The 19,917-nt window shown below is 41.5% G+C and overlaps 1 protein-coding gene across 6 annotated transcripts in view; it reads right to left on the reverse strand.

The window, feature by feature from the left end:
- Window positions 1-19,917, reverse strand: part of TRMT9B (tRNA methyltransferase 9B (putative)) — a 65,719-nt gene that overhangs the window by 19,205 nt on the left and 26,597 nt on the right. For all 6 annotated transcript variants that reach the window (XM_045997508.1, XM_045997505.1, XM_045997506.1 and 3 more), the window contains exons 2-3: window positions 15,657-15,854; window positions 2,703-2,857 (exon numbers count right to left, since the gene is read on the reverse strand). In XM_045997508.1, the coding sequence (XP_045853464.1) occupies window positions 2,703-2,856 (154 nt within the window). In that variant the 5' untranslated portion in view covers window position 2,857; window positions 15,657-15,854. The remainder of the gene's footprint in view (window positions 1-2,702; window positions 2,858-15,656; window positions 15,855-19,917) is intronic.

The following is a 19,917-nucleotide window of genomic DNA, read 5'->3' on the forward strand; positions in this document are numbered from 1 at the left end:
AAAGCAAATAAGATCTTTAAAAAAGAAAAAAAAAAAAAGGACAGCCCCTATCATTGTGTAATCAAAGTAGTACCATTTGTTTACTGAGTAGTTGAAAACAAAAAAAAGTAAAAGCACAAAATTCGAAAGACACAAATGGGTAAAGAAATATTTACTACATATTATTATGGAGTTGCATGGGGGCATCTAAAGAATATTATTTGCACCATAATTTGCTGTAGCACAATAGAGCAGGCAATATAGGCCGGTTAACACGGTGCTATGATCAGAGGCTACTATGCAGGTTTTAATAGGAGGCAGCTCTAGAAGTACAAACATGGATTGATCTCCACAATATATGAGAGGAAACAAAAGCTACATGTGTAACAGTTTATATTACAGACCATCATCTGCGTAATCAAAACAGGAAAATTCACCCATAGGTACACATATGTAAACGCTTCTACTTAAATGTCTCAGGATCATACAAGAAGCTAATTGCTTCTACCATGGGTTCCTTGGTGCCGTAGGACTGGGATGGCGTAGTTTCCACTGAATACCCTTTGGTACCTTTGTTACTGAACCACATAAGGTCATCACCTAGCAAAGCAATCTTCAGCAATCAGTATGCCTCCTTTTTTGAATTGTTTGTTCTGTTCTTTTCTCTTTTTTTTGGGAAATTTTGGTCCTATTCTTTCATACTGACTTTGAAGAATGCTCTGTATATTAGGAAAGTTATCTAATTTTCTATCAGATAAGTTGTAGATAATTTTAATTTTTGTTTCATTTATATATTTGCCTAGATTTTTTGCCTTGTAGAAGTTACAACTTTTCATACGGTCAAAGATATCGATACAGTTGATCTTCTTTAATCACAGGTTCCATATTTGCATGTTCACCTACACGATAAAGTATGACCACCCCCACCCCCGCCCCCGACGTCAATGCTCAAATACTTGCACGGTGGTTCACCGACAAGCCTGCTCATACAGCAGGAACGAGTCTGGAAAAATCTGAGTTGCCTGAGGTGCCTGACCGGTGTCTTGTTTCGGTTCTCATCCTATCAACAAGTACCCTCTACGTAGTCTATTTAGTGCCACAGTTTTTGCATTTTTGTGCTATTAGTGATGTCATGGTTTTGGATGGTCCCTGGGTATAGGGCTCAAGGGCTGTGAGGGGTTCCTAAGCCCAGGATGGCTATGACAAGCCTAATGGACAAGATATGTGTGCTCAGGAAACTCTGTTCAGGCATGAGTTATGTGTGTTGGCCTTGAGTTCAGTGTTAAAGATCCATACTATATAGTCATGGTGTGTCTTTAAGTAGACAGAAGCATGAAAGCATGCTAGGTGTTGATCAGTTGACAAGAATGTTGTGACCAGAGACTCACAGGAACATGAGCTTGCATTTCCTCTAGGGACAGTAATTCAGAATTCACGAAGTTAATGTTCATGGCAATTTTATCAACTTAACCTAGGGACTGTGAATAATGACAACTTGAATAATGACAATTGTCTTTTATGATTTCTGACTTTCTTTGGTGTTACAGAGAGAAGGGTTTTTGCCTCTAAGGATACTTTAAAAAATAATCTAGTCAGTCATCTAGTCCTATAACGGTTTTGTTTTCTCATACTTAAATCTTTGCTTCATTTGGATTTTTGGGGGTAAGGCATGAGAAAGCATATAATTATACTGTTGTCCCAAAGCTACTTATGGAATGGCTCCTTTTCCTCCTAACTGATTTTAAGATTCTGGCACTTTGCTGACCTTGTGGGTGGTAAGAGCTCCAAATTCACTGTTCTTCTGAAACCACAGTTAATTTTTAAAAGTTGACATGATAGAGACAGTTTTCAAAGTCTATTTCTTCATGACCTGTTCCCCTTTCCCAGATCTCACCCCACTCATACCATCTTTAGTATGCTACAAGCCACGGACACACATCTGTTTCTCTTACTAATATTTAGAGTAAGTGTTTAGAGTAAATGTCAAATCAGATGGAATTGGTAATTGATAACTGCAGATTTAGGACTCTTCTGGGCACAGTCTGCACGCGGTCGCTAGAAAGCAGTTTTGGGTGGCTGTGCCTTGAGTGGGAATCCTAGCATTTCTTACACCTTACTCTTAGATCTACTGGATTGTGGTTTACCACTCCTTGATTCAGAAAGGTACTGAGCCAAAGTCCTCCAGGCAAATCTGTGATTATGAAGCTATGATCTAATTAAAGATAGGCTCTAATAAGGAAAGACCTACGGAAGCATTAGGGGAAAGGATCTTTGAGACTAACAAGAGGTTAGGGGACCTCTTGTGTCATCCCATAATTCTGGCTTTTCTGTAGAAGGCATGAGAGCCCCTTCAAGGTGAGCCACCAAATGTTTCCAAATTTTAAATGGTCAATTTCACCTGCAGTGAATGTTTCCAAATTTTAAATGGTCAATTTCACCTGCAGTCTTTTTAGTCATGATTTATTCATTCAATGCCAGGCCAGTTTTGTGGGATGATGTGCACAGAGGCTCTTGAAAAGGTCAACATTGTGTAAATGTAGATATCAGAAAGTTTCCTACTTCCTGACTTGATGAATTTCTGCTGTAAGGTTGAATAGTCGAGGTACTGGCAGGCCAAGCACACAATTTCAGGCTTCTGGTTAGACCAGAAATGTAAAACAACATCTGAAAAGGAAAGGTACAATAGAATATATTTCCACCCGCACAGCACAAGCCTGGGTTACCTATGTCAGCAATGAGGCTGCCGGGCTTCTGCTCCTGGAGGAACTGGCGGACACGAGGCCAGGCTTTGCTCTGCAGGTCACCGAAGTAAGGTGCGGTGCTCTCGTACACATCATGCACGTGCTGCTTCTCTAGCTGGGCAGCCTCATGATCCATCCTGGGAATGGGACCAGCCCAAGAAATGCAGGTCAGACTACACACCAGAGACAGCTGACAGTGTGCATTTCCTGAAGTTGGAAACCTACAAGTGTCAAGGTTGTACTGTCCTTATACTCTCTTGTACACTGCAGAGGACAAAACCTGCACTGTAACCCCACCATAATTGTCCAAAGACTAGCAAATGCACAGTTTTTATCTGCAGATCTTCGAAAAATAATGGTTTGTAAACGAGCCAGTCACCATTAAGTTTCTGCGCAAGATCAATTCGTCATTTTGGAAGCATAGATAAAAGGCTTACCAAATGGTTCACTCTGGTTAAAATCATTCTGTCTAATGCTAAATATGTTTTAAAATTTTATAACAGGTAGCTCATCACTCCAATCCAATCACAAAGCCCTATCGATTCTACCTTTTTAAATGTTTTTGGATTGCAACTATTTCTCTATTTCCGTACTGATTCTGCTTTAGAAAAGGTGCTCATCTCCTGCCTGAATTACTTCCACAGTATGTTAACAGGGTTTTTGTTTGCTTTATTCCCCTTCAATCCCTTTCCTTCACTTACACCACAACTGGTTTTCTGAAACAGAAATTGAATTGTGCTGCTTTTCATCTTCAGAGGCATTTTCTAGCTTGTCCAATCAAGTTCAGGTGTCTTAGAAGGGCAGACAAGGCTCTTTCTGATCTGGCCTTAACTTACGTCTTGAAGCCATTTTTCACCACCCTTCCCCCCATCAGATGGCTGTTCCACTCAGTGAACCCTGGTCTCTCCCATGTGACATGTTCTCTCCCTGATCCAGGGGCCTGAACACACACTGTGCTTTAGCTGGCTAACTTCTGTTCATTCTTGACATTGCCTCTTCCAGAAAGCCTTGTTTGACCTCTCATGCAGGATTAGGCCATCAGAAAGGAGTGGGAAAATGTAAAAGCATTCTTAGAGGCCTCTGCTGTTTGGGGTTTAATCTTTTAATTATTCTCTTGAGGCCTGTCAGTGAAGAGTATCCCAGGGAAGTGGCCAGGGGTCCAGGGTGTGGCTTTTTACCAATCAATATCAAAGGTTTTTTTTTAATTAAAAAAAAATTTCAGTGTTCCAGAATTCATTATTTATGCACCACACCCAGTGCTCCATTTTTAATTTTTTTTTAAAGATTTTATTTATTTATTTGACAGAGAGAGAGATCACAAGTAGGCAGAGAGGCAGGCAGAGAGAGAGAGGAGGAAGCAGGCTCCCCGCTGAGCAGAGAGCCCGATGCGGGACTCGATCCCAGGACCCTGAGATCATGACCTGAGCCGAAAGCAGCGGCTTAATCCACTGAGCCACCCAGGTGCCCCCCATTTTTAATTTTTAAAAAATATTTTATTTATTTATTTAACAGAGAGAGATCACAAGTAGGCAGAGAGGCAGGCGGCGGGGGGCGGGGCGGGGGTCAGGGAGCAGGCTCCCCGCCGAGCAGAAGGGCTGATGTGGGGGCTCAATCCCAGGAACCTGAGATCATGACCCAAGCCTAAGGCAGAGGCTTAATCCAATGAGCCCCCAAAGTCAAAGTATTTTCAATAATTTAAGGGCCCTACTGCCCCTTGTATACTCCCGTGCATCTCATGCATACCTCGACAGATCCAAAGGGCTATCATAGTTTATTTGGTATTTTCCTCTAGGGCTGGCAGGAAGATCCTAGAGATCAAGGGCTTGTCTTATTTAAAGCCGAATCCCCTGGAGCTGGCGCACAGCAGACTGTCAATAAATGAACCAACACACATAAGCAGAATAGAATTCAATCCTGAGTACAGAAGGTGGTACTGGCTTTTCGAGAAGAGGCAGCGACCCTGGGGAGTGTGGGAAGAGAGGGACTTTCACAAGCTGGCAGATGAGAGAGCCACAGGAGAAGGGCACAGTCTCCAGACAGCCCCTGTGTCCCGCTCCCCACCCTCCATCCTCTCACCACCCCACCCTGGAAAGTAGGAAGCCCTTGAGTAAGTTGCTGTCTCATTAGGAACTACAAAGTACCTTTTGCATTTAAGAAATATCTTGTGGAGAGATGCTTTGAGACTACATAAATATCCTGTTTCTCCGAGTCTTGTCAGCTAATTTTAGCATCCTATCCCTGGGTGATTCTTGCCCAAAACAGTTAGTACTACAGTCATCACCAAATGATGATGTTCTAATTCCATCATTCTTTCTCTTGCAAGGAGGAGCTGTTCAGGATTTACTCTTAAGAAAACAAATTAGCAGTAGACTCTTCTTAATTACCATGGACCTGCCCACAGCCCCTGCAAAAAATCTGGCAAACTCCTAACAGAGTACACATCTCATCTGTGAGGTCTGACACAACTTCCACCCAAACTGGAAACAGCTTATGTTGCTCCCTCAACTGCAATTTACAAAGTAAACATACGGCTGTCTATAACTGCCTCCACAGCAGAGAGACCCAAGCACGGAGTGCCTTTCTTTTTAATCAAAATCTCCATACACTTAAGTCTCTTTAACATTTTCCCCCCGAGGAATCAAATCAGGCAAAGTAATTTTGAGGAACCCCAGAACAAATACATTTAACTTTCTTGTATCTGCACATGTTAAGTGGCAAACAACAGAAACTCGATTATCTTCACGAGGCTGCAGCTATAAGCTCAGAATTTTAGTATCTGAACAGCACCCTTTGGAGACCTTCCTCTAAGTCCTCTCCCAAATTGCTTGGCCTCTACGGTAAACAAAGAGCTATTTTAAAGCGTGTGAACAACAGAAATCCATTTTGTTTTTACTGTATTTTACAGTTAAGATTATATACTGCAGAGTAAAGACCTGACCATGAAACTGATTTGTAGACTTGGGGCTCACCCATGTGACATTTTTTAACACTGGATTTAAATTTCCTGCAATATTTTTCATGTGGATTTTATACATAGAGGAGAATTCCTTGTGAATGAGGTAATGTGATTAAGTTAGTGAGATTAGTACTAAAACACAGGGTTCAAGGGGTAGCTAGGGAGATAGGGTTTCCTTCAGCCAGGCTCCTTAACCTGTGTGCTGTAAAATTCTAGGCCCTTGTAGCTAACTGATGCCTTGCTGGTGAGTCAGAAGAGAAGGCAAAATAATTTGAAAGGTAAGGAGAAGACAGAGAAAGTGGAGCACTGAAAATTCAAAGAACTGATTTGGGTCTTACTTTAAGTGCCATGGGAAGTAGAAAGTTCTCGGTTGGTGGATGGGTTGGGGGTGGGTAACATGATTGGATTAACAATATTTACAGTTTTAAAAGACTGCCCTTGGCGTATCTAATTCTAAGGAGACCAGAGTAGCTATTATTTTTATTTGTCCAACCATGTTTACCAGTCCCCTCATTCTGATAATTTTTATCTTGTCCTCCCTGGATGGGCATGTGACCCAGACCTGGCCGATCATGGTATCGTATCCCTGGACACAATCATTGGTCCAAGGTGGGCAGGTGATACAAGGTGTGCCAATTAGAGGCCTTCCTGGAGAGATCTCCGTGTGGAGCTAAAGAACCAGTAGCTTTGGGACGCCTGGGTGGCTTGGTCACTTAAGCATCCAACTCTTGATTTCAGCTCGGGTTCTAATCTCAGGGCCAGGGCATCGAGCCCACAACATGGATACTTCTTAAGATTCTCTCTTTCCCTCCGCCTCTCCCTGCCCCACTCCTACTCCCCACTCTCACACACCCTCTCCCTCTCTCTCAAAATAAATCAATAAAAATAAAATAAAATAAAAAGAACCAGTGGCCTTGTGTCTTGCATCCCAGAGCTAGAGAGATGTGAAGGTCAGGCTGCCCGTGGCTACATTTCCCCCATGCAGAAAAGAGCTCACTTCAGGTGAAAGAGAATGAAGTCAGGCAAAGCAAACGGATGAGAGACAAACACAGAGAGGAAAGGAAACATGGCGCGCATAAAGTCCCGGTTCTACTCCCTGAGATTTTGGTTCTCACAGTCTTGGGGGCTACTCCTTATCTTGCCCACCTCAAAGTCCGTCAGTTCCCCCTTTGCACTCACACTTGTTGCGTGTCTGACCTGATCACGACAAGCGTCCTCTCTAACCTAGCCTTACTTCTTACACTGAGAGCTTTGGTTTTTGTTCTGTGTCTAGCCTGTATTCCTTGGAAAATGGGAGAGGCAAGAAAGTGATAGGAAACTTACAAAAGAGGTCAGTGGCCTGATGTGTTTCCCATGGAGAGAGGAACAAAAACAAGGATCTCAGCAATTTTTCTAGCAACAGGGTCATCATTAAGAAGTCACAAATATTTGGTTGTCTTGTTCTGGGCATGTGATTAAGAAAACACTTCTCCACCCAAATTCATTCTGGGAAAGCCTGGATGTTGGCCATTAAATATGAGCAGGAAAACAAAAAAACAAAAAATGGGGATTGGGTCTGGGCAGAAGCTTTAGGACCAGCATGTAGCTCCAGCACCATTTTCCATGTCTCTGCAAAATCATGGGAACAGTCACCTAGGTCCCCAAGCAACTGCTCTTGATGGACACATAGCATGGACGTTTTAAGCCCCCCAAAAAGGGGAATAAACAGCTCACCTAAGAAATGTTGAATAGGTAATGAAGAAGTAAAAACTATCAGTCATATTCTATTAGGAGGTACTATGTGAGTGTGTCTTTTTTTTTTCCTTCATAAATATTAACATTTTCTTTTTACTACAGATGTAACAAAACTGGGAGAAAATGGAATACAGTATTGTCTCCTGCCTTTTAAAACCTGATATTGTGAGCCACAAGCAAGTTTTGCCTGTGTTTTTGTCCAGACTTCTCAAATAAATGTAACTTCTTTCATCCCTAAATTCCACAGAACCTGAAATGTTTCATACTCTACGAAGTATTATAATGACTTAAGTAATTACTTAAGTAATTCTACTTAATCTACTTAATTCCTGACAGTTTCTGAACTCTCAGGAAACAACATTAAATATACATGTCTGGTCAGCCCATGGTATTTAGCACTAGTTTTAAATATAACAGGACTAACCATGTTCAACGAATAAATTGAAAAATGAAAATCCAGAAAAATTAACAATATTTTAAAATTATTTTTTATTGTTAACAGTTTAGGTAAAATTGATGTATAACAAACTGCACATATTTAATGTGTGCAATTCGATAAGTTTTCTACATGCACGTGGGGAACCACAAGACAATTACAATAATGAATGTAGCCATCACACAAAGTTTCCTTATGCCCGTCTGTAAGCCATCCCTCTCACCCTGAAGTCTTTCTTTCTTTTTTTTTTTTTAAAAAGATTTTATTTATTTATTTGACAGACAGAGATCACAAGTAGGCAGAGAGACACAGAGAGAGAGAGAGAAAGGGAAGCAGGCTCCCGGCCAAGAAGAGAGCCTGATGTGGGACTTGATCCCAGGACCCCGGGATCATGACCTGAGCCGAAGGCAGCGGCTTTAACCCACTAAGCCATCCAGGCGCCCCCCCCACCACCCGCAGTCTTTCTTAATGCCATGTTCCTGGACAAAGAAACAAGGAGAGATGGTGCACATTGAGACATGTCCAACACCCACAATTTCAAATGTAACTTTGAGATTTGAAGTGGGTGCAAAAAAATGGATGCTCTTCATGACCATTGTAAAACTATGCCTATCACATGCATGTATAAATAGTAAAAACATTCAGAGGACCTGAAAAGGCTTTCTGAGAAAAGATTTTCTTAGTAGCTCATCAAGGAGATGAGACACTGCACTTGACCCACAGAGAACACAGAGGACTCTGAGAGGCCTTGTTTTGTCCCCTCGAGTGGCTCCTTGTCCCCAGGGAGGGGTCACCATAGCCGCATATTCTCAGGACAGTTCCTATAGTAACCACTCCTAGAAAGGGAGTTCAGAGATGGGGAGAATAGGCTCTGAGCTCACGGCCCAGGCACCAGAAGGGATTTGTCTTTTGTTTGTGATGGGAGTTTCTTTCTACACTATTATTTTCTCTCTGATCAGTTCTCCATGTTCTGGCTCAATGGAAAACATACTCATTTGTTTTCTTATTTAATTCTGTCTCCAGATACCTCTGGTGACATTTCTGAATTACACCCTTTTGCTGTGAGGTAAAACAATAGAGCTTTTAGAGGAAAAAGAGAGCTTCTATTTGGCCTTGAGGTAAGATAAGATTTCTTGAACAGGTCCTAGAAAGAACTAACCATAAAAGGGAAAATAAATAAATTGGACTATTAAAATTAAGACATCACAGGGCACCTGGGTGGCTCAGTCAGTAAAGTGTCTGACTCTCGGTTTTGGCTCAGGTCATGATCTCAGGGTCGTGAGATCGAGCCCTGCATCAGGGCTCTGTGTTGCGTGTAGAGCCTGCTTAAGATTCTCTCTCTCCCTCTGCCCCTCCTGTCCCGCACCCTCACCCACCCCACCACTCACACTCCTCTCTCTCATTCTCTCAAATAAATACATAAATAAAATCTTTAAATTAAATTAAATTAAGACATCAGTAGGAGAGCGAAAATTCAACCCATAGGATGTAAGAAGATTGTCACAGTACATACATCTGACAAAGAATTTATATCCAGAATATAAAGAATTCTTCCACATCATTAAGCAAGAGACAAACAACCCAGTATAAAAATGGACAAAAACCCCACAGAACTGTACAGTGGGCAAATGAACAGGAAACATATGAAAAGGTGCTCATCTTCATTCATATCAGGCAACTGCAGATTAAAACCACAGTGTGTTACCACGCTCTATGCAAGAGAACAGCTAACAGGAAAAACACAGAAGATGCCAGGTGCTGGTGAGAACTCGGAGCTGCCAGAATTAGAATATGCCACTAGTAGAAGTATAAATCGTGTCAGCCTGTTTGGAAGACTGCTTGACAAGTGACAACTAAAGCCAAACATACACGCATCCTGTAGCCCCGAGATTCTACTCTTTATGTCTGTGTCTGTGTATCCAAAAGAAATGCACATGAATGTTCACCAAAAGACAGTCTCGAATTTCCAAAGCAGCACTCTTCAAAATGGCGCCGCCCTGGAAACCACGCGTTGTGTCTATCATCCATAGTCCGTCATCAGTAGAACAATCAAATAGATTGCCATGGATTCAGACGAGGAAATACTGGAGAGTAACAAGAATGAAAAAGTCTGCAACTGTATGCCATGAGATGGCTCAGTCTCCTGAATATAATGTGAAAAGAGAAAGACACAAAAGAATACAGAGTGTAGGATTCCATTTATGCAAAGTACAGAAACAGGTAAAACAATCTGTGCAATTAAAAGTCAAATCGTGGTTACCTGGGGGTGTGGTAATTGCGAAGGAGCAGGGGAAGCACCGTCCTGGGTGTGGATAATATTCTATTTCTTGATCTGGGTTCTGGTTACATAAGTGTGCTTATTTTGTGAAAATTCATCTAAGTGTACACTTATATGCACTTCCCTGTATATTTCCATGTAAGAAAATCCTTTCACTTTCAGACAATTGCCTTGTTAGGAATTTTAAAGCATTTTAAAACTCAAAGCTGAGCAGAATATCCTTTCTCAGCTGTGTTCTGCCATTGCCAGGATGAATGAATGTCATTCAGTTAGTGCCTCCTGGGGGAGACCTAGAAACTGGAGATCACTAGGGTCGAAGATGAGTTAGGATACTATGTTGAGGCAGTATTCCCATGAAATTAGATTATGTAATAATATATACAGAAACTGTTGAGAGAGTTTTTAGGTCAGACAAAATTTAAGGATTTCCTTTCCTCTTTTTTCTTGGAATAAAACTATAAAACTTTTGATGAACATAAAAAAGTCCTGAACAAATAGAGATAAACCCAATTCTTGGAATGTGGACCCAACTTGACTTCAACAACCACACACTTAAAAATTCAGATTCACAAATATGGACATGGCATAGGGAAATTTTCTGAGGATTTTGTACTAATTTAAATAAGATAATGTCTCATGGCAGGTTATCCAGTAACCAGTGAAGAATAAAGTCCATTTGCCCTCAGTAAAGGTGTCATATTAGGGCGGCAGCTCAGTGACTAATTGGTCTGCTCCAAGAAAAGAAAGTTACTCTACCAAACCTAGATTCATGTGCTTACTAGATAATTGAATAGCTTTACCTAAATATTCAACGTGAAATTAAGGATGAATTTTGTTAGTTCCAGCCTCCAAGTAGCACAGCTACAATGATATAAGAGGATTGTGGATCTCAGTAAATGGATGGGACAGAAATTATGTAAAGAATCCAGGAAAGATGCTGCCTTAGCTTTAGCTTATAACAGCATGTCAGTCCTTTTCTTACTTACCAGCATTCTCTAATTACTTTGTTGTTCTACTATTACCCATTAAGACAATTCTGGTATGTTAGTGCCTTGTTCGACATGTTTTGGACAAACTGAAATTTCCTGATTTATTACTCCTATGTTGATCAGCTGGAAGGTTTAGCCAGCTGTCGATGTGGCTATCTGCAAGGGCACTTACTGGAAAAACCTGCTGAGCTTATGGGAGAATAAAATCCTTCAGAATGATTTCACAATATTTGTAAGCCTTAGAAGCAAGGAAACAGCAATTTGGAGCCTGATAGGTGGACAGTTAATCTCCTGAACAACACAGTTGTAATAGAAGAAACAGTGTTCCTCAAAAAACAAAGAAGGAGACAAAAATATGTGCCAATACAGTTTTTCTTTTCTTTTTCTTTTTCTTAAGATTCTATTTATTTATTCGAGAGGGAGAGAGAGAGAGCAGGGGGAAGGACAGAGGGACAAGCAGACTACCTGCTGGAGCATGGAGCCTGATGTAGGACTCGATCCCAGGACCCTGCGATCATGACCCTAGCTGAAATCAAGAGTCAGATGCTTAATTGACTGATCCACCCAGGTATCCCTGTAGTTTTTCTCTTTAAGGGAGCAAAATGGAATGATAAGGAAGGGGAAAGGCACTAGGGGAAGAGAAAAGAAGGAGAAAAAAATGGACAACAAATATATTTTGAATGATTATCATGTGCTTCCTATACGTTAATGCAAAAGAAGCAAGACATGGGAAGTGGGAGAAGCAGATAAACATCTAAGAGTCCCAACTTTATAGGGATAAAATAAAGAAGAGATAAAATACATAGTTGTATGTTTTTATTAATTTATATCTATTCCAATTAGGGCTCAGAACTACATATTTAGATTCTAATATTCACCATTTGTAGAATGCATTGTCATTAATCAATCATTAACAGAAATCAGATTTGACAACTTGTAACTGAAATTTGCTTGAAGCTTTGTATTAAAAAATTAAAATTCAAAATTACACCAAAGAAGCTTCAAAACTCTTGCTCTAGAAGTCTAGAATTGTAGTGTGCTGGAGTTTAATATATTATGTTCATTTCCGGTGTAAATGGAAATTGTTAAAAGGAAACTGTCTATGAGCCCTGCTTGCATGTAGAATAACACATCCCCAAATGAATGCATGAGAAATTGGGATCGTCACCTTAGAACTCAATTAAATTGCACTTGTAAGAAGTATCTATTCAAAGACTGACCCAAACTGGGCAAGCCACTGTGTTTCTCTCTTTCTTTTTTTTTTTTTTTTTTTTTTTTTTTTTTTGCCACTGTGTTTCTTAAAGCCCTTTTGGGGCATCTGGATGGCGCTGTCGCTTGTGTCCGACTCTTGGTTTTGAGCCTCACATCGGGCCCTACGCTAAGTACAGAGTCTGTTTGAGATTCTCTTTCTGCCCCTCCTACTTGTGTGTTCTCTCTCTCTCTCAAACTTAAAAGTTCTATCATAGCTAAGGCACAGAAATCAAATCACTTCAGGTCACCCAATGGGTTTGAAGGTCTGACTGCTATGAAAGGACGGGATGGAAAGACGGAAGGAGAAAGGACACTAACGTGTGGAACCCAAAACATGAAGGCATGAAGTTACTGCTGAGGATAATTTCTGGTCAATATCTGTTTGTTTTTTGTTTGTAAACAGTAAGACTTTAGTTTGAAAGAGCAGAGGTAGTTGGGAAAAAATTATTTTGGAAATTTGAGATTCTGTGAAATAGCTGATCTTTCCCCAAGCCTGAGGCCACACACTTATGACCAGTATTTGTATTCCCAGACATTTTAGAAATTAAATTTTATTTATTTATTTATTTATTTATTTATTTGAGCGAGAATGCGTGCTCGTGGAGGGACAGAGGGAGGAGAGGGAAAGACAGAACCCCAAGCAGACTCCCCACTCAGCATGGAGCCCCACACGGGGTTTGATCCCGGGTCCCTGATGTCATGACCTGAGCTGAAATCATGAGTCAAATGCTTAACTGACTGAGCCACCCAGGCGCCTCAGAGCTTAAATACTTTTTAAAAATTTCTGCTTATCCTCTCTTCCTTTGAGGAACTGCCATCTCAGACTCCAATGATGCCGGGGCTGCTGGTCACATAGGCGAAGGGGTGGACACATAATCCCATCTAGGACAGTCATTCTCTGTCCCCTGAGAAACTGGTAAGAGGTAGTTGGAACCCAGTCCCTGATGGCACAACCCAAAGATGCTCTGGTTTCTTCTAATTGTTGCCTTTCCTGGGGTTTGGTTTGTAGTTGTTTCTTCTGTCAGCTCCGTAGTACACTCGCCAACTCCCCCGCACGCCTGAGGAGGAGTTCGTTTTGATGTTTGCTGCCAACAGACTTTATCACAGACTTGCGTGGGTCTTTGCAACCTCGGCGCTCACCTCGGGGTGCCCCAGTGGATGAGTCACGTTGTGGCCACCAGAGTTCCTGACAGGACTTGTCACAAATAGACAAAAAGACCCTTGCCGGAGCCTGGCGGCACTGGAACCAGCTGGGACGGCAGCGTCTTCTGGGAACCAGCGCTGGCCTAGAGGTCGGAGTTGCGAACTACCACCGCCATCTTTGTTGTCTCTCCGCCTTCCTTTTTGCACTGCCACAACCTGGTATCTGAGCTGCTGTTACAGGCTTCCACTCATTCTGCACCCCCCTTGCCTTCCTCCCACTCCCCACATCTTATATACCCTTAAGGCTGGGAGTTTGCACCATCCTTCCTCCATTAATCATCGCTCGCTGGAGACCCCGTACGTCCCTGTGGTAAAAGGGGATGGCAGGGACGCCACAGTATGTGTGTTACTCCTGGCTTGATGGTGGAGCTTGTTATTTTCCCTCCATGAGCTCAAGAAAAGCAATCTAGAATCTGTTTCATGCCAATCCTGGATAATTTTCCAGATAACGGATAAAAGCCATTTAATAGTGTTGAAAGCCTCTCAGGGGTCTCTATTCTCTTTGGGAAGAAGCCTGTACTCCCCGGTCTGGCATTCAGAGCCGTCTACAACCTGGTCCCAGTCTGTCTTCCCAGCCTTCTCTCCTAGAGCCACCGTGTCTCAAGATTTCAGCTTCCACCTGAAGACCCCTTCTCACCCTTCTGTCAGTGGATGTCCTACAGCTCCTCATTCGGGTCTTTGCCAAAGCCAGCAGACTGTCCTTTTTCATCTGAAATGCTCTATCACCTTCCCCTTCCAAAATCTCACTTGGCCTTTGAAGTCTAGCAGGCTTTTTCCTCCTCCATAAAGACTTCAGGCAGAGCCATAGGTATAAACCAGCCTTCCCACTCTTCCTGGGTTCTGCGTATTTATGATCTATATCACTCTTCTCACTCTTCGTACATTTCTCCTGATCCTGTCTTGAATTCTCAATTTTCTATATGTGCCTAATGAGATTAGAAGCTCCTGGAGGGCAGGAAGGGGACTAGGACCTTTCTTTGTCTTTGGATCATGCAGAACACAGAGCAGTCACTCAACATCTACCTACAGAACCAACGCATGCGTGAGCCTGTTGCTTAGTTCCTTCTGCAAGACAATGGTGATTTACTTCAGACAAACGTCCTAAAGTATGGGGTCAGTAATCATAAATGCCCCGCTGGGGACCAACAGGAAACAGGGCAAGGACCTAGCTTTTCCCCAGTTGTGTTTTCTATTTCATGATTTCCTGCCCCGGCGGAGGCTGTTTCACACATGGACCCCAGGCAGGCAGAAGTCACATTTTTGTAACTAAAAGCAAATGTAAGCATATAGATTGCTCTCCCATTACAAATGCCACAGAAGACGCAATATTAAAAAAGCAAACATAAACTCTAAATTGTAAAGACCTACTCCAATTGCAATTCTTTTTTTTCCCCCCTAATTAGTTTGCCAGACTGAGCTACATCACCTTGCTTTTCTGTTTACTACCCTAGGAGATTCTGATTTCTCTTTTTTAAGAAAGATTTTATTTATTTATTTGACAGAGAGATATCACAAGTAGGCAGAGAGGCCAGTCAGAGAGAGAGGGGGAAGCAGGCTCTCTGCTGAGCAGAGACCCCGATGCAGGGCTTGATCCCAGGACATTGAGACCATGACCCGAGCCAAAGGCAGAGGCTTAACCCACTGAGTCACCCAGGCACCCCTCCAGTTGCAATTCTAACATAACAATACAAGTTGGTCAGGACAGTTCAAAGACTTAACTACAAGATACAAGGTTTTTGGGTTTTTTTACCTTTTAATCCATGATCCTTCAAGCTTAACATCTACATATTACTTTTAAGTACAGACAATACTGCAAACTTTCATAGGATAACAGCTATCACGTTGCAATGCTCTTTACTAGAAAAGCATTTTGCATCTAAAAAATACTACATGCTTTCTTGTAATTTGACCTCACCCTATGTAACTATTTTTAAATTCTTTTTACCACCTTGTACAAAGATAAGCTCCAACTTCCTTTATATCACATTATCGTAAATTTAAAATTATCCAGATGGGGCTAATGAGGTTTGCCCAGTGTCCCAGTGCCCTCCTGTTACTTGAATTGCAGTAAGAGCTAAAAGCTACTAACCTGAGTCATCTTGTGATTACAGGAAAATTACTTCTTGCCTTTGTGAAGCATGGCAGTTTCTACCCTCAGAGAGTGACAGTTTTTGCCCACGACTTTGTCAGTGTGGAATGTAAATGAAAAGTAGTCGAGTGAAATCCAACAGCGAGGTCCTTCACGCGATGACGCACTTTGCATGAGTCTCCAAAGGGAACACAGGCCCTAGTCGGGAAAACACAAATGCCCAATGTCATTTTACATAAGACAAATATTGAACCAGCCACAGCTCAGGCTGACCTCTTGACCCATGTATAAATTACCCAGAGAAGAAGGGATTAGAAAGAACTGGGAATATGTGGAGAATGCCAGTCGTGGTAAGAGCCGTTTCTGAATTAATTCCTAAGCTTTCTATAAAATATACAGTACTTTCTCCCCAAATTACGTTGAATGATCTCATCTTGTTCCTAGAAAAATGACAAGCATTGAGGGTCAACTCTGAATCCCATGGCTTAAGGAAATGTATGTTATTTAAGACAATATTACCAAACTGCATTAAATCATTCCGGTATAATTTAACTACTCAGTATTTGTTCATAATATCAGCATCCCTTTGAGAAGTACTGCTACTTATTCTTCGTTGTTCACATTTCTTTTCTTATCACGCGGTGGGTCTGTCATGAAACTCATCAGAAGCCTCTTAGTTACTTTTGAAAATAAAGATGGGCCTTGTATGCCAAAGAGCACTTTGTAATGTAGAAGTCTTGGGGTATAAAATGAGATGTGGAGGAATGCCTGATGTGGTAGGAAAGCCAATTCTGTAATACTCAGGGACCTGATTCCTTGTCTGTAAATGAAGCAAATGGACCTTGATCTAGATCACAGTTCTCAACCATGTTCCCTAGTCTTCACTTTCCCTGTATGTACATCTCACGGCCACAGACTGCACCTCCTACTGTGGACAGTGATCTCAGGATGATGGGGTGACATGCACGTGGCTTCCCCCTGCTCTTCACCCACCCCAGTCTTGGTCCCTGTCTAAGAATCACTGATCTGGGGGTGCTTTGGAAAGCTTTATTTTGGGTCTTCAGAATATGTCTATACATTTAAACCCCAGCCATCTCTCAATCATATCAGATATATGATCTGTACCACTGAGAGCCCCAAGGGTTGACTTTTTGGGAAGAACATTTAAGAAGGGTCTTGAGAGAGCTATTTGTCATAGGATCTCATCTTTCCTCTTGCAGTTTTAGAGCCTGCCTTTATCATAAAGGAGATGATGTTTGTTTACTGAGCCCTCATGCTAGTCCCAAAAAGAAATGCTCTCTACTTAGGTCTATACTTGCATGCCCTGACCTAGGCCCTCCGTGGAGTGCCAACTTGGCTATGCGCCTTTCCTTCAGGCATTAGTGCCTACATTTATTAACCTTCTCCAATATGCCCCTGAAGATGAGTCCATAACACTAGCCAATGAAAGGAATTGTAGACAGTGCAGAAGGCATCTGTGAGCTACTTGGATGGGAGCAGAGTGGGAAAGATTTTCTGTATGCCAAAATCATGCTTTCAATACCTACACATGTAATTGACTTTCCTTATGTTTACTAAATTATGATCCAGATATCCCCCTGCTGAAAATGTGAATTTTGTCTCCTCTAAGAAGTTGCTGGGAAAAGACAAAATAGGATAGTGTCTGTCTTTTAAAAATGTTGACTTCAGATGAGTCCTTTTATCATATGGCATATATCTCTGGAATAGTTAGTAGTAAAAAACTCATTTTCTGCACAGCAAAGGAAACAATCAACAGAACTAAAAGGCAACCTATGGCATGGGAGAAGATATTTGCAAATGACATATCTGATAAAGAGTTAGTATTCAAAAATATAAAAAACTTACATAATTCAACACCAAAACCCCAAATAATCCAATTAAAAATGGGCTGAAGACAGGGACAGACGTTTCTCCAAAGAAGACATACAGATGGCCAAGAGACACATGAAAAGATGCTCAACATCACTCATCAGCAGGGAAATACAAGTCAAAACTACAGCGAGGTATCACCTCATACCTGTCAGAATGGCTAAAATAAAAAACACAGGAAACAACGGGTGTTGAGGATGATGTGGAGAAAAAGGAACCTTCTTACACTGTTGGTGGGAATGCAAACTGGTGCAGCCACTGTGGAAAACAGTAGGGAGGTTCCTCAAAAAGTGAAAAATCGAACTGCCCCATAATCCAATAATCTCATTACTGGCTACTTACCCCCCCCCAAAAAAACCCCACCAAAACGCTAATTCAAAGGGATACATATACCCCAATGTTTACAGCAACATCATTTACAATAATCAAGATATGGAAGCCACCCAAATGTTCACTGATTTATGAATGGATAAAGAAGAGGTCTCACACACATACACACGTGCGCACACGCACACACACACACACAGGAATGTTATTCAGCCATAAAAAATAATGAAATATTACCATTTGCAATGACATGGATGGAGCTAGAGAGTATAATGCCAAATGCAACAAATCAGTCAGAGAAGACTTCACTCGTATGTGGAATTAAAAAAAAAAAAACAACAAATGAGCAAGGCGGGGGAAAGAGAGACATGCCAAGAAACAGACTCTTGACTATAGAGAACAAACTGATGGTTACCCGAGGGGAGGTGGGTGGGGGATGAGTTAAATAGGTGACAGGGATGAAGGAGGGCACTTGTTGTGATGACAACCGGGTGAGGTATGGAGTTCTTGAATCACTGTATGGTATACCTGAAATTAACGTAACACTGGATGATAACAATACTGGGATTAAATTTTCAGAAAATCTCCTTTGGCAATACTGTAGGCTCATATTGCCTGGCCGGGTTCACAATGAAGACAGAGAAGGAATCCAGTTAAATATTTTAGGTATGATATTAAGCGTGTAAGGCCAAATATAAGAGATATTATGTAAGGAGAAAGGATCAGATTAGCAGGATTGGGGGACTGAGGAAGAGCATGCTGAAGAAGAAGCAGTAGTAATAATAAGGCCGACATTGTAAGAGGGACCACCATTCTAAAACAAAGTGGGAGAGACAACAAAAGGCAAACAAAATGAAACTTTGGTAATGACCAGATATATTTTTGGAATACACGTGACTATATCAAAGAAGGTTACTTAAGATTTATGCATCTGTAGGAAATAGGATAGAAGAGGGACTGGATGTTGGTAACTGACTTTGAACTGCCATGATCAGTAACAGGTTATATTCCATGTACTGGCACAGGCTGTTTGCCCATATTCCTTCTGTTCTCTGATTGCAGCGTTTTCCAGCTAGGGACAATAGAGTTTAGGATTACAATGGCTGATGTCTTCTGTGGGGATTGCAATTTACACTGTGCTCAATAAAGGTCTATCATATACATGTGTGTAGAAAGGAATAGAAGAATAAAAAAGATGGCCCTTTCGATGGTGCTAAGGTTCACCATCGGAGGAAATAATCAGAGGGAGGGTTCAGGGCTGGATATGTTATTTCCTTCATGTTTGGAAGACAACAAAGTAAGATGGATATGGAGTTCCAGAGCACAGGCTGGACTAAAGATCATTTAAAAATCATTATTCTACATCTTGGCAGTTAGGACCATGGGAATGGATTAAATCAAAAGAAATTATGCAGAGTTAAGAACAGGAATGAGGTTAGAACACCACAGATCCCAAATATTTAACATCATACATCCCCTACTAGGCAACAGTTGCTTTGGTAGCTACCAGAGGAGCAGAAATGGTGGGTCTCTCCTCTTAAGAAGCTCCAGGCTGATAGAAGGCACAGAACAATCACTGAATGAGAGCAGTAGGAAGCAAGCCCATGATTTATTGATAAAAAGTATAGTGAGCAATATTAGCTTTTATAATTTGGAGTGACACTTTGAGTATTATTCCCTCGATGTAATGAGGCAAGTGAAACAGGGTGTTCTTCTAATTAATATTCCCTATCCTACACAGAAGCCCTTAATGACATACCAGAGAGATTATAGAAGAAATGGTAAGAAAAGGAACAACTAGCTTTGCTAATTAAAATCTCACGAGCAGAACAAACTCATGGCCTCCAGACTACATCATATGTAGCCCTGGGAGAGTATGACGCTCTCTGGAATCCCAACAGGGTCCAAAGGTCACCCCAGAGTCAATGTAGGTTGAAAGAAAGCAGACAACCTGAGGGAAATCTATCTTGGGACAAAGACCAAATATTCCCAAGAATACTTTGTTTTCCTTGAAAATTTTCAAAGCTTACATGTCTAAACTGAC

Source organism: Meles meles, chromosome 2 (genome assembly GCF_922984935.1).
Source record: "Meles meles chromosome 2, mMelMel3.1 paternal haplotype, whole genome shotgun sequence".
NCBI classification, from domain to species: Eukaryota; Metazoa; Chordata; class Mammalia; order Carnivora; family Mustelidae; genus Meles; species Meles meles.